This window comes from Nannobrachium achirus (assembly GCF_963921795.1).
Source record: "Nannobrachium achirus genome assembly, chromosome: 12".
Classification (NCBI taxonomy): Eukaryota; Metazoa; Chordata; class Actinopteri; order Myctophiformes; family Myctophidae; genus Nannobrachium; species Nannobrachium achirus.
Genome location: NC_137832.1, coordinates 10,787,963 through 10,805,524, shown reverse-complemented (window position 1 = coordinate 10,805,524; position 17,562 = coordinate 10,787,963). Strand labels below are relative to the sequence as shown.

Genomic DNA, 17,562 nt, shown 5'->3' with positions numbered 1-17,562 from the left:
CCCTCAGAGGGACACTGTGGGCTTATCAAGTGGTCCGTGGTCGGTTCTCAAAGTGAGGTCGGGGGACCCTCAGAGGGACACTGTGGGCTTATCAAGTGGTCCGTGGTGGTTCTCAAAGTGAGGTCGGGGGACCCTCAGAGGGACACTGTGGGCTTATCAAGTGGTCCATGGTCGGTTCTCAAAGTGAGGTCGGGGACCCTCAGAGGGACACTGTGGGCTTATCAAGTGGTCCATGGTCGGTTCTCAAAGTGAGGTCGGGGGGCCCTCAGAGGGACACTGTGGGCTTATCAAGTAGTCCATGGTCGGTCCTCAAAGTGAGGTCGGGGGACCCTCAGAGGGACACTGTGGGCTTATCAAGTGGTCCATGGTCGGTTCTCAAAGTGAGGTCGGGGACCCTCAGAGGGACACTGTGGGCTTATCAAGTGGTCCATGGTCGGTTCTCAAAGTGAGGTCGGGGGACCCTCAGAGGGACACTGTGGGCTTATCAAGTGGTCCGTGGTGGTTCTCAAAGTGAGGTCGGGGGACCCTCAGAGGGACACTGTGGGCTTATCAAGTGGTCCATGGTCGGTTCTCAAAGTGAGGTCGGGGGACCCTCAGAGGGACACTGTGGGCTTATCAAGTGGTCCGTGGTCGGTTCTCAAAGTGAGGTAGGGGGACCCTCAGAGGGACACTGTGGGCTTATCAAGTGGTCCGTGGTCGGTTCTCAAAGTGAGGTCGGGGGACCCTCAGAGGGACACTGTGGGCTTATCAAGTGGTCCGTGGTGGTTCTCAAAGTGAGGTCGGGGGACCCTCAGAGGGACACTGTGGGCTTATCAAGTGGTCCATGGTCGGTTCTCAAAGTGAGGTCGGGGGACCCTCAGAGGGACACTGTGGGCTTATCAAGTGGTCCATGGCCGGTTCTCAAAGTGAGGTCGGGGGGCCCACAGTGTCCCTCTGAGGGGACACGGCACAGAGCGTGTACACGAAGGGCAGGAGCAAGTGTTCAAGTCCCATAGAATCTATGGGAAATGTACACAGGCGTGTACAAAGTCACCAGTAGTTTTACATGAACCCTCAGAGGGACACTGTGGGTTTATCAAGTGGTCCAAGGTCGGTTCTCAAAGTGAGGTCGGGGACCCTCAGAGGGACACTGTGGGCTTATCAAGTTGTCCATGGTCGGTTCTCAAAGTGAGGTCGGGGGACCCTCAGAGGGACACTGTGGGCTTATCAAGTGCTCCATGGTCGGTCCTCAAAGTGAGGTCGGGGGACCCTCAGAGGGACACTGGGCTTATCAAGTGGTCCATGGTCGGTCCTCAAAGTGAGGTCGGGGGACCCTCAGAGGGACACTGTGGGCTTATCAAGTGGTCCATGGTCGGTTCTCAAAGTGAGGTCGGGGACCCTCAGAGGGACACTGTGGGCTTATCAAGTGGTCCATGGTCGGTTCTCAAAGTGAGGTCGGGGGACCCTCAGAGGGACACTGTGGGCTTATCAAGTGGTCCATGGTCGGTTCTCAAAGTGAGGTCGGGGACCCTCAGAGGGACACTGTGGGCTTATCAAGTGGTCCATGGTCGGTTCTCAAAGTGAGGTCGGGGGACCCTCAGAGGGACACTGTGGGCTTATCAAGTAGTCCATGGTCGGTCCTCAAAGTGAGGTCGGGGGACCCTCAGAGGGACACTGTGGGCTTATCAAGTGGTCCATGGTCGGTTCTCAAAGTGAGGTCGGGGACCCTCAGAGGGACACTGTGGGCTTATCAAGTGGTCCATGGTCGGTTCTCAAAGTGAGGTCGGGGGACCCTCAGAGGGACACTGTGGGCTTATCAAGTGGTCCGTGGTGGTTCTCAAAGTGAGGTCGGGGGACCCTCAGAGGGACACTGTGGGCTTATCAAGTGGTCCATGGCCGGTTCTCAAAGTGAGGTCGGGGGGCCCACAGTGTCCCTCTGAGGGGACACGGCACAGACCGTCTACACGAAGGGCAGGAGCAAGTGTTCAAGTCCCATAGAATCTATGGGAAATGTACACAGGCATGTACAAAGTCACCAGTAGTTTTACATGAACCCTCAGAGGGACACTGTGGGCTTATCAAGTGGTCCATGGTCGGTTCTCAAAGTGAGGTCGGGGACCCTCAGAGGGACACTGTGGGCTTATCAAGTGGTCCATGGTCGGTTCTCAAAGTGAGGTCGGGGGACCCTCAGAGGGACACTGTGGGCTTATCAAGTGGTCCATGGTCGGTTCTCAAAGTGAGGTCGGGGGACCCTCAGAGGGACACTGTGGGCTTATCAAGTGGTCCATGGTCGGTTCTCAAAGTGAGGTCGGGGGACCCTCAGAGGGACACTGTGGGCTTATCAAGTGGTCCATGGTCGGTTCTCAAAGTGAGGTCGGGGGACCCTCAGAGGGACACTGTGGGCTTATCAAGTGGTCCATGGTCGGTTCTCAAAGTGAGGTACATCCTCAAAGTCCCTCCTTCCCAAACAAAGACGAACCAACCAAGGGTGCACACAAGGCAGCGGTGTGCGATGGACTAGAAATATCCATTTAAAACTATTGGTCATGTACACACAAACTAAGGCTCCTGTACACAGTGTTTGGTCTCAATTGTGTGAGCAGCTAAAGGGCAGACAATGGCCTAGAACAACCTAATGGTGCCTATTAAGACTCTAGTACACCCTTTGGCCTCGACAAGCCTGATCATCCTACTATAGCTAGTACCCCCCTCACCAACTTTTTGCTCCCACTTGATAAGCCCAGTGTCCCTCTGGTGGTCCCCCGACCTCACTTTGAGAACCGACCATGGACCACTTGATAAGCCCACGGTGTCCCTCTGAGGGTCCCTCGACCTCACTTTGAGAACCGACCATGGACCACTTGATAAGCCCACAGTGTCCCTCTGAGGGTCCCCCGACCTCACTTTGAGAACTGACCAAGGACCACTTGATAAGCCCACAGTGTCCCTCTGAGGGTCCCCCGAGCTCACTTTGAGAACCGACCATGGACCACTTGATAAGCCCACAGTGTCCCTCTGAGGGTCCCCCGACCTCACTTTGAGAACTGACCATGGACCACTTGATAAGCCCACAGTGTCCCTCTGAGGGTCCCCCGACCTCACTTTGAGAACCGACCATGGACCACTTGATAAGCCCACAGTGTCCCTCTGAGGGTCCCCCGACCTCACTTTGAGAACCGACCATGGACCACTTGATAAGCCCACAGTGTCCCTCTGAGGGTTCATGTAAAACTACTGGTGACTTTGTACACGCCTGTGTACATTTCCCATAGATTCTATGGGACTTGAACACTTGCTCCTGCCCTTCGTGTACACAGTCTGTGCCGTGTCCCCTCAGAGGGACACTGTGGGCCCCCCGACCTCACTTTGAGAACCGGCCATGGACCACTTGATAAGCCCACAGTGTCCCTCTGAGGGTCCCCCGACCTCACTTTGAGAACCGAGCATGGACCACTTGATAAGCCCAAAGTGTCCCTCTGAGGGTCCCCGACCTCACTTTGAGAACCGACCATGGACCACTTGATAAGCCCAAAGTGTCCCTCTGAGGGTCCCCGACCTCACTTTGAGAACCGACCATGGACCACTTGATAAGCCCACAGTGTCCCTCTGAGGGTCCCCCGACCTCACTTTGAGAACCGACCATGGACCACTTGATAAGCCCACAGTGTCCCTCTGAGGGTTCATGTAAAACTACTGGTGACTTTGTACACGCCTGTGTACATTTCCCATAGATTCTATGGGACTTGAACACTTGCTCCTGCCCTTCGTGTACACGGTCTGTGCCGTGTCCCCTCAGAGGGACACTGTGGGCCCCCCAACCTCACTTTGAGAACCGGCCATGGACCACTTGATAAGCCCACAGTGTCCCTCTGAGGGTTCATGTAAAACTTAAAACTATTGCCCGTGTACACAGTGGTTAATCGCATGTGCAAGGATCTACAGAGCTGGCTGGAGCATGGAGCAGCCTGGTGGAGTCTGGTGCAGTCCTGTCTACCCTGGTCTGGCCTATTCAAGCCAGATCTGGACAGTAATGGCCTGGTGGAGTCATCTAACTACCCCCTTTCCCCGGTCTATACTCCTACTCGGCAGGACTGGGCTGGACTTAGGTTTGCTGGACTCTATTGGGCTCTGGTAGGCTGTATTGGGCTCTGGTGGGCCGTGTTGTGCTGTGCTGGGCTCTGTTGGGCTACACGAGGCAGTACAGTACTAAAGCCTAGACATGTTCATGTAAAACTATTGGCCGTGTACACAAAGTCATGTAAAACTATTGCCCGTGTACACAGTGGCTTTTTCCTTGACCTTTCGAGTTAGGAGTGTCGTAGAGACACGAGACCGGGTTTGTTGGATTCAGCGTCAAAAAGTAAGTCAGAATAAGTGTCTTTTATCCGAAAGAATGTGTAATCGTGTTGGTGGCGAGCACATTTTGTGTCTTTTTCGCAATCATAAAGGGTTAAAATTGTCGGAGAGACACGAAACCCATTCCATCGGATCAGGCATCCTTCAAATATGAAAAGTGTTTCCTGCGTAAAACAAACAGATTTTTTTAGATTTTTTTATTGATTTTAAGGACAAAAATCCGGGTTTCGGTGTCTTTTTCGCAATTGTAAAGGGTTCAAAGTGTCGGAGAGACACGAAACCCATTCCATCAGATCGGGCATGCTTCAAATATGAAACGTGTGTCCTGCCTGAAACAAAACATATTTTTTAGATTTTTTTATTCATTTTAAGGACAAAGGGCCTGTTTTGACGCCTAAAACGACCCTTTTCCTTGACCTTTCGAGTTAGGAGTGCCGTGTACACAGGATCTACAGAGCTGGCTGGAGCATGGAGCAGCCTGGTGGAGTCTGGTGCAGTCCTGTCTACCCTGGTCTGCCATTACAGTCACTGTAATGGCCTGGTGGAGTCATCTAACTACCCCCCTTCCCTGGTCTATACTCCTATTGGGCAGGACTGGGCTGGACTTAGGTTTGCTGGAGTCTATTGGGCTCTGGTAGGCTGTATTGGGCTCTGGTGGGCCGTGTTGTGCTGTGATGGGCTCTGTTGGGCTACACGAGACAGTACAGTACTAAAGCCTGAACATGTTCATGTAAAACTATTGGCTGTGTACACAAAGTCATGTAAAACTATTGCCCGTATACACAGGGGTTAATTATTATAATTGAATTTAAGGACACAACTGTTCAAGTGTGGAGAGCTACAGAGCTGGCGAGAGCCTAGTGCAGTGTTCCAGACGGATCCAGCCTCATATACTCCCCTTATAAGTCAGTGGTTCAACTATGAGACCCCTAGAGGGGTCTCCATACTCCCCTTATAAGTCAGTGGTTCAACTATGGGACCCCTAGAGGGGTCTCCAAATGATCTTGGGTGGTCCCAAATGTTTAGCTTAATGTGAAACATTGTTTTTCCACTCAACAGTGTACAGAGGCTATCTGCACATTTCTAAAGAGACAATTTAAGGACTTTTTAATACTTTTAAAATGATAAATTAAATATTAGGGGCAGAAATTGTGAAAATATCAGATCTACATGCTCACGCCGCCCTGCGTTGTGAGGTGTTGTGAGCATGTAGATCTGCTATTTTCACAAGGCCGTGTTTTACAAAATGTAACGCCTCAACTCTTTGTCCAAACAGTGAGGCATTGTGAGCTTGAAGATTAGCTATTTTCGCCATCTGTTGGAACCAAGTCAAATAAATGCAAGGCCTACAATTCTCTGTCTGTCTGTCTGTCTGTCTGTCTGTCTGTCTGTCTGTCTGTCTGTCTGTCTGTCTATCTATCTGGCAATATCCTCAGGGTGTCCAGTCAAAACACCACAAAACTGACATTCAAGGAGTAGTTCACCCCCAAAATGACTTATTTTTTCAATGTATTACTCACGCCATGGAGACTTGAGTTCAATAGAAAAAAAGTCACTTTGGGGGTGAACTACTCCTTTAATGAAATGTTTTTCTTCTCTTCACCCACACCAAATGATCACCACTCTGTTTTGTTACACACGTGTGGTTCTAAAGATGAAAGAAAAATGCAGGGCATTCACAATCCGGCTAATTAAACAACAAACAAATTGGAATTATCAGAAATATGTTAGTCGCACGCATACTGTACCAACAAAACACAGTAAGTCCAAATGGAAAACAAATACACTTGCACTGATCTGAAACATATTCTCTCCCAGTGAACTTGACTGACCAGTGAACAAAGACAGACTGGTGCCACTCATCAAGCAGAAGCCACTGATCAAAAGAAGGCACTAATTGACCACACCTGGCTTGGTGGCCTGAGTGGTGTAGTATAGTGTGTTGACAGCAAGGCTTATGCAGGCCAACCTAACTCTGTCCCTGGCATGTGCGAGGTGCTTGTAGATCTGTAAGGTGCTTGTAGATCTGCTGTATTGGGTTTTTTAACTAGTTTGAAGTGTTGGTGCCGTGCTGTGACAGCTTGAAGCAGGGATGGCTCCCCACAAACCCAATTGTGATGAAAAATATTTATGAAATAAATAAATGAAATATATATATATATATATATATATATATGTATATGTATATGTATATGTATATGTATATATATATATATGTGTGTGTGTGTGTGTGTGTGTGTGTGTGTGTGAAAGACAACTGACTTTTATGTAAACCATACTATATGGACAGTTTGTTCTGCATGTCACTATGCTGGAAAGTGTCCTAATCGGGAGATAAGCCCTGGGGGTCCCTGGAGCTCCAGGGGTCCCTGGAGGGGTGGAGGTTGTGGATTGGCAGGCAAGGAGTGTGTGTGCAAAGTTTGGCATTGAGTAATATGCTGGCTGTGTACACATGTTCACAGCGGCGTCAGTTCAGGAAAGGCTAAGGTATGGCAACATGACTGGTGTCTTGCAAGACACCAATCATGTTGCCATACCTTAGCAACAGGCACGATGAAAAGTACATTTAATTATTTCCCCCCTGTAGCCAAGGTATGGCAGCTGCCATAGCTTGCCATACCCAATTGACGCCCCTGCATGTTCACCTCCAGTAGGTTGGGAAAGTAGCCTGCCACCCTGTGAAAATATGCTTGAACTACAAGATACACAAATAAAATGGAATAAAAAAGCATCCGTAAGACGGATGGGCGTACAAGTGGTGTCCATACGTAGATGGGGTCCCAGAGGACATGTAGAGCCCACCCCCTTATTTTTCACGCCCCCAGGGAACACACAGTGGGGTTTGGAAATTTGTCGTGTACACCAGCCCTAGGACCTCTGCTTCGTGAACCGATTTATCGATAGGGGTAATAATAATAATAATAATCAAATTACTACTATTAACTCTTTTACCGCTTTGGACGTTCCCGTTCGCCCCATTTTTCACGGCGGCGCGCCGCCAATAGTACGTTCTTTGGCTCGTTCTTTTGTACCTTGTTTTGATGTCTGTAAACTGATGAGGGGTCGCGCGGGTGTGTACCGTAATAGTGCTCTCAAAAACCCACTGGACGTTAGCATCAATGGAGTAACAAAACACTTCCTTGTTATTTTCTCTGGGTCTATTGCTCTGTAGCGATTTAGTGGTCTGGACAGATGGCAGCCGACTGCGGCATTTTCACATTAATTCTTGCATGAGGCTGCCCTCTACTGCCAGTATCGCCAAAGTACATCTATTTAATGAGAAAAGAAAATAATAATAATAAAAAAAAATAATACATCTCTGTCTAGATAACGTCACAAAGGTAAGGTGCTTTTGCTGGCTCAGGCTTCTTATGTGCCAAATGTTGCTGCAAATGTTATGTAGGCCTACTAGGACACATATGTTGTCATAATAATACCGTTTTATTTTCATATCAATAATACATCCATTACTCTCATTGCAGGGTAATAATGACAAGTGTGTTCTTCTGATGGGCGCTGGCACCGCCAGGACGCATTGAAGTTGGGCCGCTGCCAGTGCTGCTGTCCCATGTGTTTGTGTGCGAGTGCATACTATAGGCTATTAATAGCCTAGTATAGTAATTAATAGCCTATAGTAATTGGGCTAAATTGTTTTTTGTATGGTTTATAATAATGTGTAGGCTATCTGCAAAGTAACTAGTAACCAAAGTTTTCAAATAGTGGAGTAAAGTACAATTATTTTTGGATCCAAGGTGTGGAGTTTAGGCCTTAGGCCTAGAAGTAAAATGGGCTTATTGGAAATACTCCAGTAAAGTAGCCTACAGATACCTAAAAAAATGTTTAGTTACATTGCACAACTGATAATATGTTTGTTTTTGATATTTTCTTTCTTTTGTGCCAGCTACTGCACTTTATACAAATTGTTTTTTTTTTTTATCGCCCTGTGTACCAATGGAATTTATGCAATAGGTCTAATAATTAATTGTTTGTTTTTGGTATCACCATGTTTGCCAGACTTTCTGTGCACTTTGCCTATGTTTTATTTTAATATAGCCGGCCTAGCCTATTATCGCCGCCACTGGCTGTCCCATGCCAGTGTGAGTGTAGTTTTGAGCGCACTTTATTTTGATGATGATCGGCGCATTGTTCTGATGTTTATTCTGTGCCATCTATATATCCTCCTGCTCCTCGCTCATGTTTAGGCTATTTAATTGATTTGTTAAAAGGGTTAATCAAAATGCTGTTACATATCAGCTAAGCCTCGTTACTGACAACTGACAGTGAGCTTGTATATTATCAGCTGTAGGCCTACTCAACGCGCACTCGGGGTGGAGGTCTATCAGAGACAAGGTAAGGCTGAATTAACTGAAAGGCGCTCCCCAAAATAGGTTTGGCCGTTTATGTTGGGAATAAATACATGATTGGGATATAGGCCTATGAAACAGGCACTTGCTGTCTCAGTGTTGGTACCAAGAAATCCATCTATATAGTGTGTGCCAGCGGCTACGTCATTGTAGTCCTTAGCGGACATTTCTTGGGTCAAAACACAGGTGTTTCAATTGTTTGATTGCATAGAACTAATGCTATAGTCTAATCAGAACACCTGTGTAAGGCTGTGTTGACCCAAGAAATGGCCGCTCTTAGAACTACATTTGGCACACCCTATACAGTACGTAGCATCTAATAATATCCTGCTGGCTGCAATCAGATCAGTGGCATGGCCACTGTGTGCGCATTTCTTTATTTGTCTCCGCACTGTCCACAACCCGTTTGGAGAGGCAAAGGGAAAGTTTAGTGTGCAGTTCCCAATTGTGTTACATTTAGCTAAAAAATAAACCGCGGAAACCCAAATAAAACACAAATAAAACCAGCAAAAAAAGTTTCGTATGCAGATCCCAATTGTGTTACATTTAGCAAAAAAATAAACCACGGAAACCTGAATAAAACACAAATAAAATCCGCCAAAAACCGCGCGTGACTGCCCTGCATGTTTGGCCCGAAATGTTTAGGGCTTAATGTATGTTTTAACAGATGGCACTGGGTGAAAAGAGAGATTATCTGACATATACTGGTAGAGTATATGACAGTTTATTTACAGATATACTGGGCATATACCGACATTATTGGGTATATACCTTTTTAGGGATATTCTGGCATATTCCTCTGTATTCAGTGATAATCAGTGATATACTGCCCCCAGCTAGACAAAGGCACACCAGGGGGTCTGGTTCATTCCTTTGACCTACAAATTGACTATTTGTTTAAAGAAAGGGGAGGAGGGCAAACAGCCCCCCTCCCAAAAAGACACATTTTAGTTTGCCTTGTATAAAGGGCTTAATTTGCCTTAACTCACATTTTCAAGTAATTACAATGTTGTAAAAAGTAGAAACTTGCAATCTCATGTACTATAATGACATTCAATGATGACTAATTAGAAACAGTTGTATGATACAATACGTCTTTATTTTTGAACATCATAAGAGATACAGTATAGTATTGTACAGTATTGTATAGTACAGGAATGGCATGCAAATTGACTGGAACCTCATTTGGTCTAAGTCAGGGGTCTTCAACGTTCTTTGCGCCTATAAATGCCTTCGAAGCGTCCCTGTTGCGTTATTTAACCACTTGAACCGTCAATACTTAATAAATTTGACCTTATACTCTGTACTTAGTTTGTTCTTTTTCTCCTCTACAACACACCTCTTTGCTGAAAATAGCCGATCTACAAGCTCACAATGTGTTGCATCATGACGCATTGTGAGCTTGTAGATCGGCTATTTATTTCAAAGTCTACTGTACATAAAACAGAAGCTGTTTCTGATCTGGGTTCAGACAACACCATGACCAACACCAAGTACAGTAGCTCAGACCAGGCAGTTCCTTTATTCTGTCTTAACCAATCACGTTCCTTATCAGTGTGAAAATGTGACCAATCAGGTTTCTTGCTTCAACCTTTTGAATTCAAACTGTCTTGCAGTCTGGCTCTCGGGCAGACAGTAGTAGCCTAACTGCTTGCTGAAGAAGACAGAGAGGAGAAGTGTTACCTAAATTAATGGATAATTTTCAAACTGTTTGGTAAGTTGCAACAAATATAATTCTATGTAAGTAGTCTATTATATATTAGAGACAGGTAATAGTAGAGACATGTAACCATTTCTCAAAGCATAGCAGCTAACTAAAAAAGGGGTTTGTTTTGTTTAAGGGGGACAAACATTGTTGATTAGATTAGATTAAATTAGGTTGTATTGCTTGTTGTTCTCAACATCATATTGTCTGTATTTATCTAGTGACCATTTCTTTCAAACCGTGGACTGGCCTTTTTAACAACTTTTATGGGTTTTAACCACTTAAACATTGCATTGCATGTGGGTCAATTTTTTATTGTGTCTCTGCAAGAAGAAAGTTAAGAACTTATTGGTGAATGAGGCCCATTGAGAGTAAGTTAAAAGGAACTGTTTGTTATTGTGTTCCTGTAATAATTCTAATTTAACAAATTGTTTAACTCACTTAAGCTCTTTTAGACAGTTAGCAGATAGTGACCGTCCCCTTTGTCACTGTAAATGTAAATGGCCACTGCTAGGTGGGGGTGGGGTGACTTTACTGGGCCAGTCAACTAACATTGTTCTCATTAACAGTGTCTGTCTGTTCTCCATATGACCTGTATGTGTCCACCAAATGCGAGGAGGCCTTTATGCTTAACTAACTTTGTGAATCATTCTCTTTGTTAAAGGAATCTGTAAGACGTTTGCACAACTCGGAAAACAACAAACACAAACTATCCCCACAAGAAAGGTAACAATTTGTTCTATGTTGTTCTTTGCTGTATCACATATTGTAGTAAAAAGACACATTAGCTAGGTACATAGGATATTTGAATTGGGTGATAACACCTTTGAACTTTAAATAGATTGTGTTTGTAGATAAACAACGAAATAAATCCTAATTGCATTTTCCTTGTATTTTAAGCTGCCTGAAGGACCCATTTTGAGTCTTTGAAAAGGAGCCATCGACTGGACCAGCCAGAAAATGCTCTCCGCAAAAAGAAATTGACTATGTCAATGAATCACCGACAGAGAAAGACCAGGGTAAGTTTGGAACTGTTTGTTTTTTGCTGTTGTTATTATGTTTTACATGTTGTATCAATGTAATAATGGTAATTAAATACATACAATTAATTGCTATTCTATGTTTTACAGTTGCTGACCACCAGGATTGCATATCTGGAGACAGATGAAGAAAGAGCTGTGTGGTCGCATGCATGCTGGGAGCTGATGTCAGACGAGGAGGATGCTGAAGTTGACTGGCGCGCGGTGTGGATCGTCTCACCTCCTCCGGAAAGAGATGCTCAACTCTCCGCTCTCTGCAACGTGCTCCAGGAGAGGAAAAAGAGTGACCTGCGATGGCTTCATCAACACCACCGCATGCACCGAGACGCACTGGGAGAGCACCGCCCATTCATGGCTCTCTTAAACAGTACCATGACTTAAATGGTTATGTTGTCCAGTTTGGACGGAGAGGAAATGGGGAGCGATATCAGCCAGCGATACACTGCACAGAACTGCTCATTTTTGTAATTATTGTCCCCTTTGTGGGAGCAGAACTGTTGTCAGTTCCCTTTTTTTTTTTTTTTTTACAATTTGTTGTTTCTTCTACAAATGTTTTCTGAATGCTGCATACTGTGAAGTTGAATATTAATCTGTTGCACATAGAACACACTGTGAAGATGTTTACAAAAGTTAAGTACAGTAGCCTACAGTACAGTAGCAACTACTGGAAAAAATATGCTGTTGGCGTATAGAATATGTCAAACTGTTTGCACATATACATCTGAGGATGCTCTTTTCTTTTCCTGTTGCTCTTTTGCCTTTTGCACTCCTTTATTTTTTACGTCTTACTACTATTTACTATTTACACATTTTTAGATTATTATTATTTTTAGATGTGGTTTGCTGTTATTTTGTTTTTTGATATACATGCGTTTTCATGTCAAGGATCCCCACAATTGTAATTGAAAACTGACACCATGTATGCACCATTTAAATATTTTGTAACGTTATGCTTTTCTGTTGTGTTTCTCTCAATAAAAACAATTTACCTGACTGATGCCTATTCGTTCATAAATTAATTCTATGTGACACAGTGCAACACATTTTGAGCTTGTAGATCTGCTATTTTGCTATTTATTTTTAATTGGAATACTGAATAATGATTAACTAGAATATCACTTTGAGCTTGTAGATCTGCTATTTTGCTATTTTTTTTAAAAATTGGAATACTGAATAATGATTAACTAGAATATAAATATACAATAATATACAATATATATAATATATAATGGACCCAATGTGGAAGGGGGGTCCACGAATACCCCCCCCCCCCCATTAACCCCCCCCCCAATGTGGAAGGGGGGTCCACGAATACCCCCCCCAATAAACCCCCCCCCCCCAGTGTGGAGAGGTCACAGATCACAGCCAATCACAGCTGGCTCAGTGCACATGCTCAGTGAAAATGCAGGTACAGGGAGGGGGAAAAAATCCCTCCCACCAGTGAGAAATCCTGGGACTAGAGAGGTGTGATTTCTGACAGCAGCCACAGCAGGGGTTCACGCATACTTAAGTAGTGGTACAAAACGGCTATATACCGAACTGAATACTCCTGAATATCTGGCTGATTACCTCTGATTATGCCGGTTTATTTACTGAATATACTGTCATAGAATGTAGTATACTGGCCCGATAATCTATCTTTTCACCCAGTGTGGGTCGTTTCATTGTTGAATTCAATTAAATAGCTGATATCTGCCACATTAGTAGTTGTAGGTGTAGTTGCTCTACTCCCATAGAGGTTACTTAGTAACGACTTAGTGCTGCCCAAAGGCTGGTGTAAATATTCAGTAGTTACTTAGAGATAGCCTACGTTAGAACTAATTTGTGTGGTGCAACAGCTGAAATGTAGTAATGTGTAAGTATTGACTTAGAATCCATTAACGTTACAAATAGGATAAGTTCAGTAGTACCAGTAGAGGTGTGTATTTCTATGTATAGGTGTCTATTAGGTGTGTACCTGGGTGTGTGCTCCAGGTGGGAGTGGTACTGGTAGTACCAGTAGAGGTGTGTATTTTTATGTATAGGTGTCTATTAGGTGTGTACCTGGGTGTGTACTCCAGGTAGGAGTGGTACTGGTAGTACCAGTCTCCATCAGACAGCTCGGTAGAGGTCACAGCAGAGGTCAGGGGTTGGAGGTCGCTCAGCCAGGTCACCAGGATCAGGTTAGGATAGAAGCCATAGCTGCTGCAGCGCAGCATGTGAGTGTGTTTACCACCACCAGGGGGAGTCTCTGAGGCCAGTCTTACATAGGGCTTCACTGGAACAACAACAATGATGGAATTATTAGTGTGGTTAACTGGGTGACCACACAGTTGCACTTGTACTACTTTATTGTTATTTATTTGTTTTATCTTGATTATTAATATTATTGTTTCTAGAGTAAAACTTCAAAGGAGTGGTGTCCTGTTGACCTGTTGAATGGACGAATATTTTAATTGTGAATATCAGTGAAACATCAATGTGAATGTCAGTGTTTGGCCATCAGATGGCGCCAGAGACCAAGGTGTCTGTGAATGCTGCTCTACAGCTTTCTACTGTATAGAACACTATTAAATAATAAAACATTATATTAAATAATTATACACAATACAAATGATTTACATAACAATAAAACCAACACAATATTATTATTTATTTGGGAGGAGGGTTCTGTCTTCATTGATAGAATTCAAACCCGCGATGCACTGTCAGGCTGCATTAGAGCCTAGGGCTCTATTATGATCCAGGTCTTATGCCTTTATGCCTTAACTTATTTGCCTTTTTTTACTATATATACATTTTTTTTAAATATTTCAAATTGCTGATGTTCACAACGTGCAGATGTAGATCAGCATTTGAAGTATTTAAAAATGTTTTTCAAAATAGTAAAAAAAAAGGCAAAAAAAAGGCAAAGAAGTTAAGGCATAAGGCATAAGACCTGGATCATAATAGAGCCCATGTGGTATACACCCAGATCACTAGGTCAGTGGGAACCCCAAAATAAACAGGTTTTAATCCTGGTTATTTAAAAAGTGTAAAAACTGCTTCATTCATAATTGTAGATCTTCTATTTCCATTGTGACTGTATTACCATAAAGTATACGCTTACTAGTTTAATAGGATGTTAAATGTTTCTCTGCAGATAAAGTAATGCTTTATAATCATTATAAATACTGTTACATAATTAATCTGATAATAGATGATGTATAATGATGTCACGTCGTAGTTAATGAGGTGAAGAATGTTCAGTGCTGTTGTGAGATCAGCTCACCTGTCTTGGTCAGAGCCAGGCGGTAGGCGTTCTCAGCGTGTGGTTTGCAGATTGCCTCTTGTAGTGATCTCATGAGAGCCATCCTTGTAGCATCTTTATTGAGGCGCTCTACTCTCTTCACTCCATGCTCAGTGTAACCAACAAACTGACCCACTCTGCTGTCAAACCTGAGGTACTCTTCCTTATTGAAACTGTATGACTGTATGTACTGCATGTCCTTCAGCTCACTGGAGTTATACACACACTCATACAAGATATGGTGTTGATATCCATCTGGAAAGACAAGAGTAAAAAATATATATACAATATACATTTATTATCTCAGTGGTAAGGTCTGACATAATTTCATATTTGTATTATTATTGAAAGAAAGCTAGTTATGGAAGTTAATGGGAATGAAATAATAATAAAATAATAATAATAATTGAATAAAACAACTAGTGCTGCACAATATATTGTTATCTTATTGTTATCGAGATATGACCATGTACAATATCCGTATTGTAAAAGGCAACGAGATTGCTATATATCACCCTGGGCGATATCGTTGCCCATATCACCATAATGCCCATATCGTTGCCTTTTGCTACAATTACAATATCAAATAACAAGTGTGGGAAACCAATAGCACTTAGACTAGACTAATATAGAATAATAGACTTATTATTATGCTGTTTTATGCATAGTTCTCACTGTTGCAACACTTAAAGTATTAAATATGAAATGTTATGGTACTATCGTATCGATATCAAAATAGTGGGAGTGTGTTTGTTTCTACTGTATGTGTCATCTTTTTGACACCCAAACCTAACCCTTACCCTGACCCTAACCTCCGTGGGGTGAGTCGATAACCCTCCCGAGGCTACGTTGTCGAAATGATGGTCGTTTGAAAGAGCAAGATTTCACCAAAATAGTTCGTATAAATACAGAGATATGACATTTTGTCCATATGGTGCAGACCTAAAAACAACACAGTAAAACAGAGTCAGAGTTTAGTAATTAAATAAAGTTTACCTGCTCCTTGAAAACAGATGAAACTCAGTGAAACACAGAGCCAGAGATTAGCTGAAGTCATGATGAGTTGAGATGTTAGTTGAAGTGTTGATGAGTTGAGATGTTTCAGAGAAATGAACACTGACTCTCTTTGCCTACAGTTTCTACTCTACAACAACCAATGAAAACACACTATTCACTCTCATCACTTGTTACAAGGCAGACGTCAAACCAGAACACAAGTGTTTCGAACAAAACACCTGTTTATTAAGTTCTGGAAGGAAGAACTCCATCCTATGGGTGGCGCTCTAGCGCCACACAGATAACAGAAACGTCTCACGTTAACTCCCGCAGGACAATATCATTGCCGAAGGGCTTGTCACTCAAGTTGGGGCATAACCCCCTTAAAGCCGGTGACGCCTGGCCGCTCCTCCTCTGAAGCAGCTCTGCTTGCCACGAACAGAGGGCCGAGAGTCGGATGGAGTTCTTCCTTCCAGAACTTTATAAACAGGTGTGTTGTTCGAAACACTTGTGTTTATCTGCGTTCTGTTCAGTTCAGAACTCCATCCTATGGGTAACATACACTCCCGTAGAGCGACGACCAACGTCCCAAAGACCCCAAAGGTCACGAACGATGGCCTGACCAAGACAAACCTTGAGTTAACATTCTACACACAATCTAAGGACCTTTATCTAACATGCCTATGAAGTGCACAATCTTTTTAAAATAATATTAATAATACTAAATATAGCTGCAATAGGGATGTTAATCGACGCATTATTGGCGAATCGACGCGTCGCGGCCGAAAATCGACGCGTCGATCGACTTTTTTCACTTTTTTTTCCCGCTAAGCAGCAGCTGAGAGGAGAGCACAACGGCGCATTACTTTAAGCAACACAACGTATGCAGCTGCACCCATCAGAACTTGCATCAAAGCCCTAATAATAATTATAATAAATAATTGCTCTTCCTTGCGTTAGCATGGAGTCTGTTCTTTAGAGACTAGAAGCGGAGTTACAAAGTCGTAGTGGGGGCGCTCAGGCTTGCGCACCCCAGGCTAGTGTATCAAACCGACCGCATTAACGTGTATTTTGCGATCATCGCACACGACGGCGACGCTGCCATTAACAAGCGAGCTTTCGTGTCAAGCAATGAAGCATGCATGCAGAGGCAGGAGGTAAACAAAAGCATCCAGTCCATAGAGTTGATACAGTCAGGCAAGTCAGCGCGCACTGCTATGACGCGCGCATCAGCCCGGTCCAGCAGTGTTTCTCAACCAGTAGTCCGTGGACGTGACTAGCGCCGCATGCATGCGAATGCACAACACAGGCGTGCACTCGTCTCCGACACAGACACACACACACACACACACACACACACACACACACACACACACACACACACACACACGACACACACGACACACACACACACGGTCCTCTCACATATGGAAAACATTAACGCTTATAACGTTTTTGAACGATTAAAACCTTTTTTGGGGGAAAAACTTTTGAAAAATAAAAAAATATATATATTTTTCGATTTTTCGACTCGTACTTTTTGAGTCGTGGTGGCCGTGAGTCGATCGACGCGTCGATTTTCGATTTTTTTTCACATCCCTAAGCTGCAAGCAGCGATAAAGTGGCCAAAAAAAACACAAATTATCAACACAGCCTGCAATGTGCGTGAAAGACATCAAAGAGAGCATTGCCTGCGATCTTGACATTTTGTACTTTTATTGCCATTGTTTTTTGGCTTGAAGCGAGCCCACAATTGTTTCGAAGGAACAATATTTTCTAGTTAGTGTGGTTGCCCTTACAGGGCAACACACTATAGTCCTAGGGAAACTTTATTTTTCCACTAGATAAACTTTA

General features: G+C 44.0%; 1 protein-coding gene across 1 annotated transcript in view; it reads right to left on the bottom strand.

Annotated features, from left to right (window-relative positions):
- LOC308294930 (H-2 class II histocompatibility antigen, E-S beta chain-like) overlaps positions 1 to 17,562 on the bottom strand; it is a gene marked incomplete at both ends in the record, with an annotated part of 29,271 nt that overhangs the window by 8,382 nt on the left and 3,327 nt on the right. The window contains 3 exons of the mRNA XM_080737869.1: positions 13,488 to 13,701; positions 14,695 to 14,921; positions 16,028 to 16,186. Coding sequence (XP_080593995.1) covers positions 13,488 to 13,701; positions 14,695 to 14,921; positions 16,028 to 16,186 — 600 coding nt within the window. The remainder of the gene's footprint in view (positions 1 to 13,487; positions 13,702 to 14,694; positions 14,922 to 16,027; positions 16,187 to 17,562) is intronic.